We start from the raw sequence: 16,492 nt of genomic DNA on the forward strand, positions 1-16,492 counted from the left end.
GAAAATGGCAAGAAGTGTTACTCTTCAGACTTGTGAGGGACATGAGTTTGAGCACAAAGAATGGGGAAGCAAATCAGACATGACTTGTTAGACTAGGAAAAGATGGAAACAGGTGGGGCCACAACCCAAAAAGCTCAATGAGAGAAGTGAGTTCATGTTGTGCTCTGTACAGCCTTAACATGTAATTGAAGTTGTGCAGACCTTTGACTGCTGGAAGCAACATGCTCAGTTACCTCTTTTTCTGCCATCTGTTCCACTGCCACTACTCAGACCTGAAGCCTTCATCTTCCCTAGTGTGGTTCTGCCCGTGAAATTTCACTCAGAAGAAATCAAACTTTCTTTTAACAAATGAAGCCTTGTTATGCAGGCTCTTTTCTGTTTGCTGCCATATGGTTGCAGTTTTGACAAAGTGGTCTTCCTCCAAAGCTGTTAATATCCTCCCTCCTCCAAGGGCAGAAAACAGATAAAATATAAGTACTTAATTAAGGCAGAATTTTAATTAGATATGTGTAGGCATGTTGGCATAAGGCAGTTTTCTCAGTGGTAAGTTAAATACTTGAAAGTGCATACTTGTAATTTAGTGTCCATTTTGCAGCAGCAACTTCCCCTTTTTAAATTTCAATGTGGTTGAACTAAGCACTTTGATAAAGTGAATTTAATTCATAAATTTAAATAAAATGAGCCATGCACCCTCTCACAAAGTGGGACACCTCTTAAGCTGACAGTTTTGAATGCACAACTCTAATTTTGCAGTAGCCAACCACAACAACCAGCCTATAGAATAAGGATAACCTCACTTGCCTCCCAACTCCCGCCTTTTCATTGAAGCTGATATGCTATGCAAGAAGCCTGAAATATCAATAGCAGCATAAAGAGGAAAATAAAAGAAACAGCAGAGGGAACCTGACTCTGTAGCTGGTAGAAGAGGGAATCCAATGAAAGGAGACAGCTCCAGGAGTTGGTCTCTGCTCCCAAACTGTTCGATGCCTCCTCAGGAGGAAATGCATATGAAGTCTGAAATTCTTAAACTGCAAGTCTTTGCTGTCAGTTTTAGGACTACACTGTAGGGAACAGAACGACACATTTGAGTTTGATTTTACACTTCCTCGGATCTTATTAACAACTGCAAAGTGAACATAGAATTTTAAGCTGCAATGGCAGGGGTGTTGGGGCTAATTCATCTAATTGAAGTCAATATGAAATGTTACGGAAGGCGAAGGTGATTCTTGTTTCAGACAAAAATGTTTTCAGTCACTTCCCTTCTCTTATGAGACTGTCATGCTTGATACCCTAAAGCACCAAGGTTTGTGTACATGTGTGGCCAAGTTGCCTGTCTATGTCATGTGTATGTGGTATAGAAGTCTGACCATTGTGTTCTCATTGTACCTGTTGGATTCCTTTTGATTAGAAGTAGCAAACTAGTTTTTTGGTTAATCTTTAGGAATCAACAGTTTCTATGGCCTGGTCCTTTAGATCCAAAATTTCCTTTACTTCAGTAGTGGGCATCGTTTTTGCTTTCTTATCAGACAGTTAAGGGATAGAGTCTATCTTCCTTTGGGAATAACAGGAAGGTGAATCTCCCATGCCATGTGCTGTGGTATTGTTGCTCTCCTCCTGTGCAGTGTTGGGTCTCTTGCTAATAAATCATTTGTGCTGTTGTTTTGTCAGAGCACACTCCTTGTCTTGACAGGAACGTATTTCTTAGTGTTTTACCCCTGTCAGCTGTGTCCTTGGTTATCAATACAGATCATTCCTTTAACCCTTTATAGCACTGCTTCTTCTGCTGTTTTCACACATGCATTTCTAGCAATGCTTTATTCATATTCATCTTCAGATTTCTTTTACAAATCTCTCCTTTTTAAATTATTCAAGTTGGTAATTTAAATGTATGTAATCATCTAGATTATAAAATGGTGGAGAACAAAATCCATATAGCCGAAAAATTTGTAGAAGAAATATTTGAGGCATTCCTTTGCAGAAAACACAATAGTCATAATGCATTGCTTGCCACTGAACTTATCTAAAGATTATATAAATTCTACAGGAGAAATCACAAATAATTGGGTTAATGTTTTGTTGACTTTAACATTGTAAAAGCCTAAACAAGAGATAAAGATGCTTCTATTTCAATGATCCATTGAATCCCAAAACAAACTTTACAGGGACTGGGCAAACTGCGGGATAATTGTAGAGCTTTTAGCTATGTTTTATAATACATGCAAAATGGGAATTAGATGCAAAAATCTTTAAGTATTTCTTTTATTTTCTGTTATTCATGTATTCCCATTGTATTGGCAATCTTACCCTGTAGTGTCATAATTGTAATATTGAGTTATATGCTCTTCATACACCAATTAATCAGAGCTGTGTTTGAAACAGCCTACTTCAAATTAAGACACGGGCTAAACTGAAAATAGACTAAAATCTAGTCATCAGACCATATTTACCCATGTAGGCTCTAACCTTGATACATTTTCTTTCTACATTTTCACTCTAAGTCCCTATCAACATATACCTTTTATCTCTGTCCATGGATTTTTGTTCAATATTAAGCTTCTTTTCTGAAAACTGCTTGCAAAGCAATTCAGTCATTACTGGCTTATGTCTTCTAGAATTGACAGCAAGCAGAGAAACTTAAGAAAATTGAACTGTAATATATCATAAATGTTGACATTCATCAGTGAGTAAATTTATAGCCTAATTCTTGTAAATTTTGTTGGTGGTCTGCTTGTGACCATCAGCTCTTGTCACACTAGATTTAGTTACTCTGCAATAGGACTGCTTGAGCAAAGGAAACTTCTACAGACTCTCTATTACTTGGATGATTAATATGCTATTTTTTTTGGTTTAATATACTAAGACTTTTCAGAGGTATTTCCCACCATCATATGTAATGTTTTAGTGAATTAGCATAGGAGATTCAGACCCATTCTGGTACTGATATTTTCTACTTTGGAAAAAATTTGAATCTTGATAATCTGGTCAGTTGTACTGCTATTTCTGAGTAACCAAACTATATTTTTTTCCTCACAGAATTAATGCTAGAGATGTGTTCTTTCTTGGACAGCATATAGTAAAATGTTTATCAGACTTAAAGATGCTTTAAAAAAAAAGTTTTGTAGAAAGGCAGAAAGAGGGGTAATTCATATCAAATGCCTACCACCTCTTTTATTGGATAGTAACCTGAAATCTGATACTTCCATTCTACTGTTACATATGGGTAGAAGTCTGTAAGACCACAGACTTGAAAAAATTGTGTGAAGTTTGAATATACTACTCAAATCTATGAAAATACAAATAGAGTATTTTTAACTGTTATTAGAGCCTTGTTTCAATATTTAAAAAATATTCTCACATTAAATAATTTTCTTTCGAAGGAAAGATACTGAGTTATAAAGAAGGCATGCATGTTAATAAGTAAATATGTCATGAGGACCATCTATACCATATTAATATACTCCCATAACATTTGTTTCAAGACAGAGTGCAGAATGGTGCAAATACACAGAATATAAAACACAGAAAATCAGATTTTCATTGACTTCCATGTGTGTGAAGCTCAGAAATACTTACAGCTAATAGTAAAATGGAATATGAAGCAGTACGATGTTTAAGCATGTCTGGGGACAATGCTATGTAGACCTGTATAAGGTATTATACAGAATTATACCTGTCTAAGGTATACAGAAGATCAAATTAAATTAGTAAAAGTTACTCTCACTTTAAGAGAGTCACTGAATATAAAGTCTGAATATACTTGTGTACAGCTATGCCTTTGAAAATTGCAGTGATACAAAAAAAATTTGTCAGAACTCAGATAAATCCTTTATGAAAGTCACCTAAACATAATATTACTCACATAACCTTCTGAATGCTGTTGGTAGTAAATGAGTCCCTAATGCTTAAGTCTATTTGAAAACATTTTTGAGGATGATGATGTTAATGCTGGAATCTACTTGTCCTGTCCAGTTCTCTGCCTGGTCAGACCTATCTGTGAAGTCACTGAGATGAATGTTCTGCATGTTTATGCAGCACAGGGTTAAGCTGTGCCCATCTAGGAAAAGGATAGAGAAAAAAAGATAAGGAGAAAAAAGATAACAAAGGTAGATAGCAAACTTCAGGACTTGAAAACAAAATTGATTAAAACGTATTTCAAAGTTATTTCCAGTAGGACTGAGGTCCTGCCTGTTTCACCACTGAACCACTGGAGTACTAATGGAGTACAACTGGAGCACCAGTTGGTGCCAGCTTTACAAGGACAGTTTGGCTGGGTTTCACAAAGTTAATGCCAAGTGTTTGTTGGTGTGCCTAAAGTTACCAGACAATGGTGCCCTCATTCTATAATGATCTCATAATCATCCTACTGTCATTACAGAAATTAAGAGGGTATTTTTCAAGCCATGATAAATGACATCAAAAGAATGGTCAGATTGCTTGAGAGTTTTAGAATACATTTGCTTAGATTTGGCTTTTTCCTTTCAGTTTAATCTGAACCTTGTAACTATATAATCATTTTCACCCACGTATATTAATATTTAGTTTAATGGATGTCACCAAATTGAACAGCATTTATTCCGTAAAGCAGAATCAAGTTCAGGTTAAAAATGTATGCAGAATAAGAATTAGCACCTCAGTGGAGTTAAAAGTATCTGATGAAAAATGAGGCTTTCACAGCCTGTGGCCAGGAAACAATTTAAAAAGAGCAAAATATTCCTAACTTCTGGAATAGAGTGTATGAAGCCATACAATGATCACTAAGCATAAATCACTAAGACTTTTTTCATTATCTTTTATTTGTGGTGATGAATGCATTACTCTTACAAATTATGTTTAACTTTCAGAAATTACACAGACATCTAAGTCTTCTAAAATTGAATTAACAACATTTTCTTGAAAATTCCATTGCTTCACTCATGTTTTCTTCTTAATCTAGTAGTATTTAGATTTAAATATATACGTATATTTGTAAGGTCACATTTCTAGTAATCACAAGAACATCACATGCTTTTTAAGAATCTTTGGCTTATTATAGAATTTATAGCACATATAATTTATTTTATTTTAAGTTCTACCTACGGAAAACAAGTTATTTAGAATATTGAACTAACTAAAATGTATATTAATTTGGTCTCTAGCCTAGACTGTTAATCAGTTGATGATAATAACACTAGAATCAGTATTTTCTTGTTTCATTGCCCTATATCAGGTAAATATTTTACTTGAATGCCTTGAAATGTTTCGAAAAATTTTTACTATTTACTAGTTACCACCCCTGCTTTATATCCTATGATACCAGAAACTTCGTAAAACTGTTTTTATACTTTCATCCACTGCTTCCTTTGGTTCTTTATTTTAGGGTATTGAATTATTAAAAACCTGAGATGGATGAGATTAAATTATTGATTGCTAGTATGAATTTACATGGAATACTAACAATGGCATTTAATGTAGAGTCGTGAATTTTTCTGGTGTCTGTTTCTAAATATTTTTGTTTCATGATTTCACAAATATATGAGTTTAGATAAGTATTTATCATGAACTCTGAAATTTGGCCATTTATTAGATGTAACTGACCATCTTAGTTGCTTAGTGCTACTTCTGTTTTCTGTTAAGCTGTCTGAAGTGTTTTGTAGAGCACAATTCTTTAGAATAAATTATCTTGTCAGTTCACAAATCCTCCTATTTGCATATGAATATGGAATTATATAGACACCAGCCATTCTTCTCAAACTTATGCAAGCCAAAATCCATCATGAAACTTCTCAAACAACGAATAGAAAGGAATGGAGTTAAACAGCTCTAGATCAGAAGTTAAGAGTGTAACTGTAGGTGTTGGTTTTGTTTATCAAAGCAGCTCTAGTTTTGATCTTGTTTGTAGTAGGAAACAATCATTAACCTGTTACAAAACATTAGTCTGTTTCCTGTACCTGTAGGACCATTTGATCTCTTGCTGAGATCCATTAGCCTGGACAAAGGAGCAATGGAAGGAATGACGCTTTGAGTGGAGTTTATTAAACTTGTCAGGAAAATTGCATTTCTATCACACCAGTTTCTGAAACAAAAAGCCATGCAGGAGTTGGTATGATGCCACGAGAGGTGTTTTGCACTCTGTAGGCCTTAACACGGGACACAGGATTGTAGACTCCATTTGTGGGTAGGGGAGACCAGTTCAGAGTTCATACGGAGGGGTGGAAACGTCAGAGTTGAGCAGTCAACACGGGGGAGCTCACAGACAGGATGAGCAGGGTTTATATAACCTCATCCATATGCAAAGAGTCCAGTGAGTTGCCAGAGCTGTGCCAGCATGCCACCCACTCAAGTAAGCTCTTTATTATTCATTGAAAGATGCTGCAGTTTGCTTTTGGTGTTGCAGAGCCTGTGGTAGCAGGGAGTAAATATTATAGAAGGTGTTTTTAGAGTATTTATGTAATGAATCAGGTTCCTTTTGAGAACCTGACTTTCTGTCAGGGAGCAAATAGGTCCAGTTGTCACCTAATGGCGGTGAGCTGTGCCCTCACCCAAAGGGCAGAGTCCCCTGGGGTCTGTACCCAGTGGGCAGAGCCAGGTACTGCTGACATGATCCATTGACCACCCTAGAGAGGCCCCCTGACAGAGGATTTTAGTCCTGGGTCCATCCAGGGAACCTAGCCAGGAGTAAAAGGAGATTGACTCAAAGACAGAAATGGACACAAGGCTGTAACACGGGTTCATCACCCATGCAGGAGGCAGGGCCGAGGAGAGGACTGGAAAAAATCCACTGTATGTCTGAGAGGTCCATCCAGGAGAAAAGCTACCCACAGTGTAGGTCCAGCATGCATACAATTGGTAAGACCAGAGAAATGGCTTGAGCCTGGCCCTGCTGCAGCTGGGGCAGGGACTGATGGCACCAAGGGGAGCTAAAATGTAGTCCTGTGTCTGGGACAAGGTGGAAGGATGCATGAGGAGATGCTGGGCATGGATAACATGTTCCATTGGTACCCTCATGACTCTGACACTTGTAGTTTTTATTCATTACTATAATTTTGTCTTACCATATAAGTGAAATGTGGAAAGTTGTGTGATTTATATATTATATTCTGAGACTTTGAATGTTCTAGGAAAGAAATAGGTGAGGGGTGGTTCAGTGCTGGTTTTTAGTAAAGAGCTTCAAGATAGCTTTTCTCCTAGTTAACGATATTTTTTCCAGTACAGATTTAGAGTACCATATTTGTAATTAGTTGCTGTTTAGAACTGGAGAGCTAATTCGTGTAGCAGATATTGTCCTGCATTTAATTTATAGAAATGTTGAAGTTAGTTACCTTAAATACTTAAATCCAACTCTTGACAAATTTCAGGGGGTAATTTAATGTCAGATAAGTAATTTTCTTTTAAATTTGACATTTTTTTGCTTATTTTAAAAGTTTTGAAATGGGAAGTGGGAAAAAAAAGTAAGTAAAAGGAAAGAGGCATATGTGAAACAGCAGAACTACCAATTGTTGTAGCTGCAGATGACAAAAGAGCAAGTGATCATTACCTACAAGGAGAACAAGTAAAAGTGAGATAAATAGGGAGTGTAGAAAAGGAATTATAAATAAAGCTAGAAAGAACAGGAAGGAGAGAAGGGTATTCACCTGATCAAGCTGTTCAAAGGACATCACTGTAAAATCTGGTGCAGTAGGGGCAAGAGAGCCTCTGATCCCAACCAGGCAGAAGAACACAAGAACACAAATAAAACAGAGTGCCACAGTGTCTCAGGTTGTATCTGATCTGTAAAACAGCCCCAGGAGAAATCCTTTGCCTTCCATCCTACATACTTTCAAGATTAATAATCTGAATACAGTGATATACTGCAGTTTCAGTACAAGCATCTCATTTCCACAGCTCTCCACAAGACCTTGCAGCAGTTACCAAACCTGTGAAATTATGGCTGCCATTCATTAAATAGCTGTATTTAACTTCCTGATGTATTTGTTTTCAGTGAGTGTTCTTTCAAACCTTTTTTAACAGTTTCTTCAACTATTTCTTTGTTACCCAGTGCTGCTTGTTTGCTAGTCCAGTACTGAATAGCACAGAGCTGAATAAAGATGTAGTCAAATTTGAAATTACATAAATTTGTTTTCATGGTGCCTGGAATTATATCATAAACGGTTGCACTTGCATAGCTTTTTTTTTCTTTCTTTTTTTTTTTTTTTTTCTCCCCAATACTGTCTAGAATATATCCATATCTATATATATATACCTAGCATATATATATATATATACCTAGTATACTAGTTTTTAATACTAGTCAAACATCTTAACTGAATTAAATAAAATATTTTGAGTGGTCATGGTGTCATGTAAATTGTAAAGTCTTTTCTTTTTGCTAGATGAAAACAGTAAAAGTGACTACTCTTAAGTATTGAGTGTAGTGTTACTATTATCCTGTAAAAGTATCCAAGGCAAGCACAGAAATTACTCTAAGAAACTATCTCCTTTTTCAGAAAATATTATTAACTTTCATTGAAGCCAGAATAAGGATGAAAAAATTTTCCCCTTGGATGTGAATACGTTTCCTCAAAAAAATGACAGGCAACTGAAAGCTCTTTGTCCTACCCAAGGAATTTATATTAGATAGAATAATTTCACAGTATAATGATTATCCACTGAGATTTGGATTCATATCACCTGCTCAACACTGCCTCCAGCAGTGGGAGCTGCTTCAGTGCTCATAAAAAGGTGTAAAAAAATAGCTAAATTCTAATTACATCTTAACTGTATCTTTCCTAAGTGCAATGCAAGGTTACAGGTTACAGTAGCTTATTACTGTAGGGGTGGCATCCAAAATGCAGCAAGCCATTCCCTCCATTTTCTTCATTCCCTGTGGAACACTTACAGAGGGAGGATGAAGGATGAATCCATCCCTCCTGGTAACCCTCTTTCTTCCAGCCTATTTCGACAACGCCAGACTGACAGAAAAATCCATGAAGGACTATTAACCATTAAGATACTATTTCTCTTGCAGGAAAGCATTGAGCTGTGAATTTCTGGAAACTGGGAAAATTATAGGAAAGGATCATTGCATGTACATTTTCTTCTTGTGCTCTTCTGTAGGCATCTAATATAATATTATTAGATGTTTAGATATTAGAATATTATTAGATGCTAATCCACTGTGAATGAAGCTGGTGAAGGGCTGAAGCTAGATAAAGCTCTGGTATGATCCAAGGCAGTTGATCCTGTGGTCTCACAGTGAAACATCCATCTGTTCTTCTCTAATTCTTGCATTTCAGTAGGCTGCATCTTATATTTCTGTACTGTAGGCCAAGAATAGAAATCTGACTAAACCAATGGCTATTACAGTGCTGTGCCATATTGTTTAATTTTCCTGTGGTCTTTAGAAAACAATTACCCACCCCTGAATGTCTGCATTTAAAATACAAAATCAGAATCTAGAAAGATTAACTGTATCTCAAGCAATCTTGCTGTCTGGTGATATATGTTACCGTACTGCTCAGTCTCATAGCAATAACAATCTTGAACAGAACAAGGTTCCCTTCTGGCTGTGCTCTGGAAAACAGATCTTTATCCCTCATTCACTGAACAGGATGAGTTCTGAAGGAAACAAGATTGAAATCATCAAAGCTATCAACTGAACGTGAAAAATATCCTGACTTTGAAGCATCTGTAATAAATACGTTTCATGATGGAGTGGAGTACTTTGAGCTGTTCCTCGGTAAATAATATATCAGGAGTCAGAAATACAAACTTGTAGAATGGCCAACAGAGTTCACAAAGTATAGTTCACTGTTACCAAGTCATCTGCCAAGTAAAATGAATTGTCTTTGCTGACTGTGGAGTAATTGTTATTATAGATACAGTTATTCTACTTTCATGGAGGTAATACAGAGCTGTAATAAATATTGGTATAAAGATCAGAAAAGAACTGTGACGGTGATTTTTGTAGCCAATGGAGGTTGTTACAAAACCTTGCATTAGATATGGTCTGAGAATTATTATTGTGCATTCCAAGCTACACATAAGCAATGGAATGTAACCTTTAGATTATAGACACTGGATGGTGTTATTTAAATTCAAGCTGTTTCTATTGATTTTGTTTCTTTTCTCTGTATGCCATTCCAAATGTCTCTAAAAATACTTTCAGGAAAATATTCAGCATCACCAGACATGATCATCCGAAGTAGAATCATCCTCCAGAGTTAGGTTGCTGACAGAAGTTACAGATTTTTGTGTAAGGCATCCAGCTTTTTAGAGTTTTACAAAAAAGGTAATTTAAAATCTAAGCATTCTGAGCAGCCTAATAATATAACTGAAATGCATAAGGTAAAGCAGAACCTTGCATCTGCTTCTTGGAACCTACTATACTTCTTCCAAAAGAAATTTTCTTTAATTATATTGGTCTGCTGGATGTTAAGCATAGTTTTTCTCATACAACATCCTGTTGCTAGCTATTCTTATCTCATCTCCAGGAACACATCACGTTGGATTAGTTTATTCACAAGAACACTCAGTCATACTAACTGAGCTGTAGCACAAGTTCTGTTGCAGTGTCAAGAGATAACTTTTCTATCCAGCTGAAATCATAAATACAAAGAGGAAGATTATATCCTGTTTAGTGTTGAACAGGCTGAAAGCTCAAATTAAAAAAAAAGAAAAAAGTTTACAGTACTTAGTCTAGCATCAATTTCTTCAGCTCTGCTAGTCTGTCAACTTCCTTAAGAGGTTCATCCTTTCATATGGTGGTATCATTTCCACTCAGAAATTTCTTGCTCAGTAGTTACTAAGATTCTCAAGTTTTTCATTCCTTAACACCAGAAGTGTTTAGCAATGTTCCACATGTATCAATCTACCCAAGAAAATGGTTTATAATAGTCTACTGTTGATGACTGGAAGAGCACCTCATCTCCAATACTCATTGCATTTCTGTCTTTTCCTCACACACACACACACACACACACACCAAAAAAAAAAAAAAAAAAAAAAAAAAAAAAAAAAAAAATCAAAGAAGCATCCAGATTGTTAACAGCACAGGCAATAAAATAGAGGAGACTTTAAATTCCTCTGCATTTAGAGCAAATCTGCCTTGCAATGTTTGAAATCATGTGCTCTCTGATATCACAGATTCAGTGAATTCCAAACCGCACAATAAGGATATTCTGAGTCTCACTGGGAATGAGATGTCTTGTAGAAATTATCATATAGAATGCCAGATGGCATTTTTCTTGCAGACGTCTCTTCAATGTGCTTCTTCTATTGCCTTGGAGAAGAGAGAACCAAGTATTGCATTCCCTGTAAGAGACTTATGCATCAGTTTTATTGTGCAGGAATGGTACATCTTTTTTTGATTGTGGTATCATAGAAGAATTATAATGGGATTTGTGTTCTCTGATATACTAGAAAAGCTCAGTTATATGTCAGTGTGTTGCAAGTGAGACTATCTCATACAGTCTGCCTGACATTTTTCAATATCAGGACCAGCTTTAGTTATAGGCAAGGCAGACAGTGCCTACGGCAGCACCTTGGGGCTGCCACTGAATCATAGACAAGCAAAACGAAGAGATAGCCTTCTAGTTTCAGAGCAGTAGCACTTGCTCCAGGTTCTACTTTCATTGGCTCACAAAAAATGTCCAAGCAGCCCACCTAAGATAAATCTCCTGGACTGGCAAAGAAAAAGGACATATAAAGAGCTGCAAGTTCCATAAATGAAAGGCTTAACTCTAATCCCTGCACTCCTGACCCTACCCTGTGCCTTTACCTTACCTTTGGCAAGATACTCGATCAATGAGACTATAGTCAGGGAGGGGACCAAGGCAGCAAGTTGGCTGTGTTTCTCCTTATTTTCTTTCCTCTTGCTGAACAACCTTATGTTGTGTTGACGGGCTCAGACACATAGTAATGCTGTCGGAGGACAGAGTTGGAGGAGAGTGCTCAGTGCAACCAGCAGTGGTATAATCAACCAGTGCTGGGGCCATGAAGTTAGCTAAATGCAGTACCAACAGCTAGATGAGGACATGAGTCTGGGGAGCCACTAAAAACCTGAATTTTGCCTACACTGTTGCTAGGCATTGAGCCAAGCACGTCTCAGCACTGGAAGCATAACTTCCATGCAGCTTATTGTAAGGTAAAGAAAAAGCAGTTGGACCACAAAACTGGTATATTGATTGCTGGCTGTGCCTTATTGTGGGCAGAACATTTTTGTTGGTGGGAGACACAAGATGCAGAGACATTTGTGCCTATGTGTGCTTGAGAAATGCAGGTGACAATCATGCATAATGCTTTCAAAGACTGAGATTATTCTTATCAGGTCCCATTCTGATATCAGTTTTTCTGCTTATGGGGGAAAGGGAAAAGCAAAGCTGAGAATCATTTTCAAAGAAATTTATGATTTCTTAGTCAACTAACAAAAATTCAGGAAGAATTTAGTTCTCATCTTGTTTAAAATAATTTTGTGAAGAGCTCAACCAGCCTTTCAAATTTCATTATCCAAGGGTAGTCCACTGCATTTCAACTCAACATAGCCTATTCTCCTCTTTACAGCCTTGGTAGTGACTGGGCGCAGATAATTTTTTTAATGCTCCATTTATGTACAAAGACACTGATCCACAATAGGAAAGAAAATCCATAAAATACGGAAAATTTACAAACAGTTGTGACCAAATGTGCTTGTATCTGCATGAGACCTAGAATCCTATCAGTTTGGAGTATCTGTTTCTCTGAGAAAAAAATAAACTAACGATTAATCTGCTTAAATGACATTTCTCTATTTGTGCACACTGTATTCTCACAATAAATGTACTAAATCACATATATTCATATGCTATTGTTATTAAATACTTGGGAAAACTCCTAAGTTTCTTTTGCAATTACAGATTTACCAGCACCTGTGAAGCCTTCAGTAGTTTTTTGAAAGACTTAGGAAGCCTTTCATATTTTATGTAGTAATGTGTCAGATGAGTAAGAAGATCTCACAACAGACGTGTTTTAGGCAACTTTCCAAACTCATAAAGATATTCTATGGCTCAGTTGAAATTATACTGCAAAATTGTTATGAACTTCAGTTTGCATGAGATGTTCCACAAATCCAAGCAGCAATAACAAAGTGAAAGGTCATCTAGTTTTAGTCCAAGACTAGTAAGACTAGAGTTGAATCTCTTACAATAATGTTAATTTAAAATATCCAACAAAGTTCAGAGTCTGTTTTGTTACCGCTCAGAGAGCCTTTGCATGTCACTTGCAGACTTCATATTACAGTATATACTTGGTCAGACAATTTTCTGCCATAGAATCATCAGTCTCAATGTCAGTCCTTGACATATAATTTCCTTATGCCTTGAATTAAACGTAGAAATGATAATTTCTTGTGATTATAATGGACAAGAAAATTATAGGAAAAAATTAATTGTTTAATAAATGAAGTTCTTCTGGACAGGATTCTTCTTAGACTTGTATCCTGAATATACCAATTTTTGCCTTTTTTTGCTAAGTCTTTTTATCCTGTTATGAAACCCGAAAATTTAGTAAACATTCCTTCCTGAGGAAACATGTAAAATACTTCCATCTTGAAAGACATTGTCTCAAAAATGAAATATTGATGGGAAAAAATGTTGTTAGGTATTTGTTTTCTTGTGCAGATAATGAAATTTGCTTTAATTTTAAATTTATCTCTTTTTTTTTTTTTTTTTTTTTTTCCAGTTATAATGGGTAAAATATCCATTCTCTCTAGAAACCATGCAAGTCTGCCGTCATTCATACATTTTATAAGAAAAATATGTAAACTTAAAATTTTATTTAGTAAAATATTCTTTCAATTATTCACTTGAAATGGCAACCTTTTCAAGTTGAATTATTATATGTTGGCATGAAGGTTTTCTTGTGTCTTATAATATTTTATGGTTGGAGAAGTCATGCAGATAATCTAATTACTTTGACTAAAAATGTTGTGCCATTTATGTCTTTTGCTGTGCTACAGGAGAGAAACTGTGAAATATATTCATTACTGATTCATTAAAGGGTTTTGCTATTATAAAATCTGAGATGGAGACCACAACCTTTATTGTATTAAAATGAGAAAGGGGAAGGCACAGTAAACCTTACGATAGACTGTGGTTTATGTATTGCATTTCTTATGGTCTTGTGAAACGTAAAAATCTACAACAAACAGATATGTAAAGCATAACTGCAGTGAAGATTCTATTCCAATTTAAATGCTCCAGGTTGCTTTTGAATCTTGCTATTTTCTGCATTTGTTTTGACTGCTCTCATCATTCAAGATTGACGCTTGGATGGGTGTGTAGGAGGGAGCAGCAGCAGCAGGCTTACAGCTTGCAGACAAAAAAAAAAATCTGCCTTATCTGATGGCTATTATTGAAAATGCGAGGTGTAGCCTAGGCTGGGTAATGAAGGGGAGCGAGCGAGGGGGAGCAAGAGGCATGGAGCTGCATACTGATGAGTGTAGGAGTACTTGATAAAAAGAATTCTTGCTGCTGGCAGTGCATTGCTCATTGTGGAGTATTCCAACAATCACATATAACGGAGAACAGCTTAGCTGACAGCTTGATATGCTTTTTTTTTTTTTTTTTTTTTTGCTTTTTTTTTTTTTCTTCCCCCCTACTGTATGACGTACTGGTCTGTAGTAAAGATTAATAACTAAGAAATGTAGAGCTGGGATCAGATCTTACGCTTTATACTGACCTGTAAACTATGTTTTACTTCTGACTTTTCTGCTTGCTGAAAACATTAATCTGTCAAGCTGGCGGGCTCCTTTGATACCAACTTTTCCAGGAACACAATGTGGCAATGCCACCTCTCAGCCCAGGACTACCGCTATTATCCCGTGGATGGTTATTCCTTGCTTAAACGCCTCCCTCTTCACCCTCCTACAGGACCCCGATGCCCTGTCCAGACAGTGGGACAATGGTTGGAAAATATTGGGCTACCTCAGTATGAGAACCACTTGCTGGCTAATGGATTTGACAATGTGCAATTTATGGTAAGAAATCTTCCGTGCATAGCTGTGTCTATATACACTGTAGCTGTGGTTTTTGTCTCTCTCTTCTGTGGTCATAAAAACCTTAGAGCTATTCTGCATTGCACTAAGAAGCTCTGTTTAGTGTTACACTTTTCTATGTCTAGCTAAATTAATAGATAAGCTGTCCTTGTAAGCTAAATTAATAGATAAACTGTCCTTGTATAAACTTCCAAAATGTACACCGTACAAAATACTCTAGCCAGAAATATGGTATAAGAAAAACTGAATGTTAAGATTCTCTCTCCCCCTCTTCTGTCTTCATATTAAAAAAGAAAAATGCACAGTTCTTGTAATCCATTGCAAGATTTTCACAGTATGTAGAAGCTGTAAGCACCCCTATCTGCAGTACATCCCATTGTTAAATTTATTTGAACCTTAACATAATTGAAATAATAATTAAATAACATGCAATGCTATTTTTGCATTGAAAGTTATTTTAATACCAGAAAAATAACAAAGTGTGCTCTCTGTGCAAGTGATTCTGAATACCTCAGTGAAATGATTTTGCTTCTTAGATGATCAGACAGTGGGATTCACTTGTTGAAACGTATGCCCTGGTGGAACATATGGAAAAGTAATGCTTACCTTTTTATAGTTCCATTTTCGTGTATTAACTCTAGGCATTTTTCAGGAATATAGGAATGAAATAGAATTTTATGTGCTTTAGAATTTACAGTAGTACCGTGTGGTATAAAATAACATAGACCTGTCATGCACAAACTTTCTATTGAAATTAATATTGACAGAAAAGAGAGCAGCTCACTTGTAAGGTGGTTATACAATCACTTTTCTGCCTGTCACAGTATTCCAGATACTTGAATCTCCTAAACAAAATCCTGACTACATTTCTGATAATTTATTAGAGCTTAAAATTTTATTAATCACTCCTATTTAAGATACTTTACTAACTGTGTATGTCTTGGAGCAGTTCTAACTTTTCATAACTTACACCTGGCACATAAAAATCAAATTGAAACAGCATGAGTATTATATATATAATTACTCAAGTTGTATTTTTCCTATTTAATTTCTTTTGCCAACATCATTATATTCCTATGGGTTTCTGATCAGAAAACCAAGGCACAGAGCTCTGCCATTTCCCTATATACACAGTTGTAACAGTGTGGATGTTTCTTACTGTTTTTACATGGGTGCCATGTGATCTTTTTCTTATATCAGAAAAATCATTAAAATCTTTACCTTTAAATATTCTTGAAAACAAAGCTGCTAGCTCATCAATGTAAAAAAAAAAAAGAAAAAGAAAAATTAATCCAAAATGTGTGTCAAGCTACAGTTTTTCAAAATGTAATCACATATTCTTATATATATATATTGTAGCATTAGTTACATAAGTAGCTGATCATTCAGTTTTAAAGAGATTGCAGGGGATGGGAAATGGTTCACAAGAGGCTGTAGGTGGCATAACAAATGCAAAGGGATACACCTACCACAGGTGTATGATGAGCACTGAAGAAGCCAAAGAAA

The 16,492-nt window shown here is 36.0% G+C and overlaps 1 protein-coding gene across 1 annotated transcript in view; it reads left to right on the forward strand.

Moving 5' to 3' along the window:
- The window catches only part of ANKS1B (ankyrin repeat and sterile alpha motif domain containing 1B), a 410,716-nt gene that overhangs the window by 204,491 nt on the left and 189,733 nt on the right, over positions 1 to 16,492 (forward strand). The window contains 1 exon segment of the mRNA XM_030447180.1: positions 14,862 to 14,968. Within this exon segment, the coding sequence (XP_030303040.1) occupies positions 14,862 to 14,968 (107 nt within the window).

Source organism: Calypte anna, chromosome 1 (assembly GCF_003957555.1).
Source record: "Calypte anna isolate BGI_N300 chromosome 1, bCalAnn1_v1.p, whole genome shotgun sequence".
Taxonomy (NCBI): Eukaryota; Metazoa; Chordata; class Aves; order Apodiformes; family Trochilidae; genus Calypte; species Calypte anna.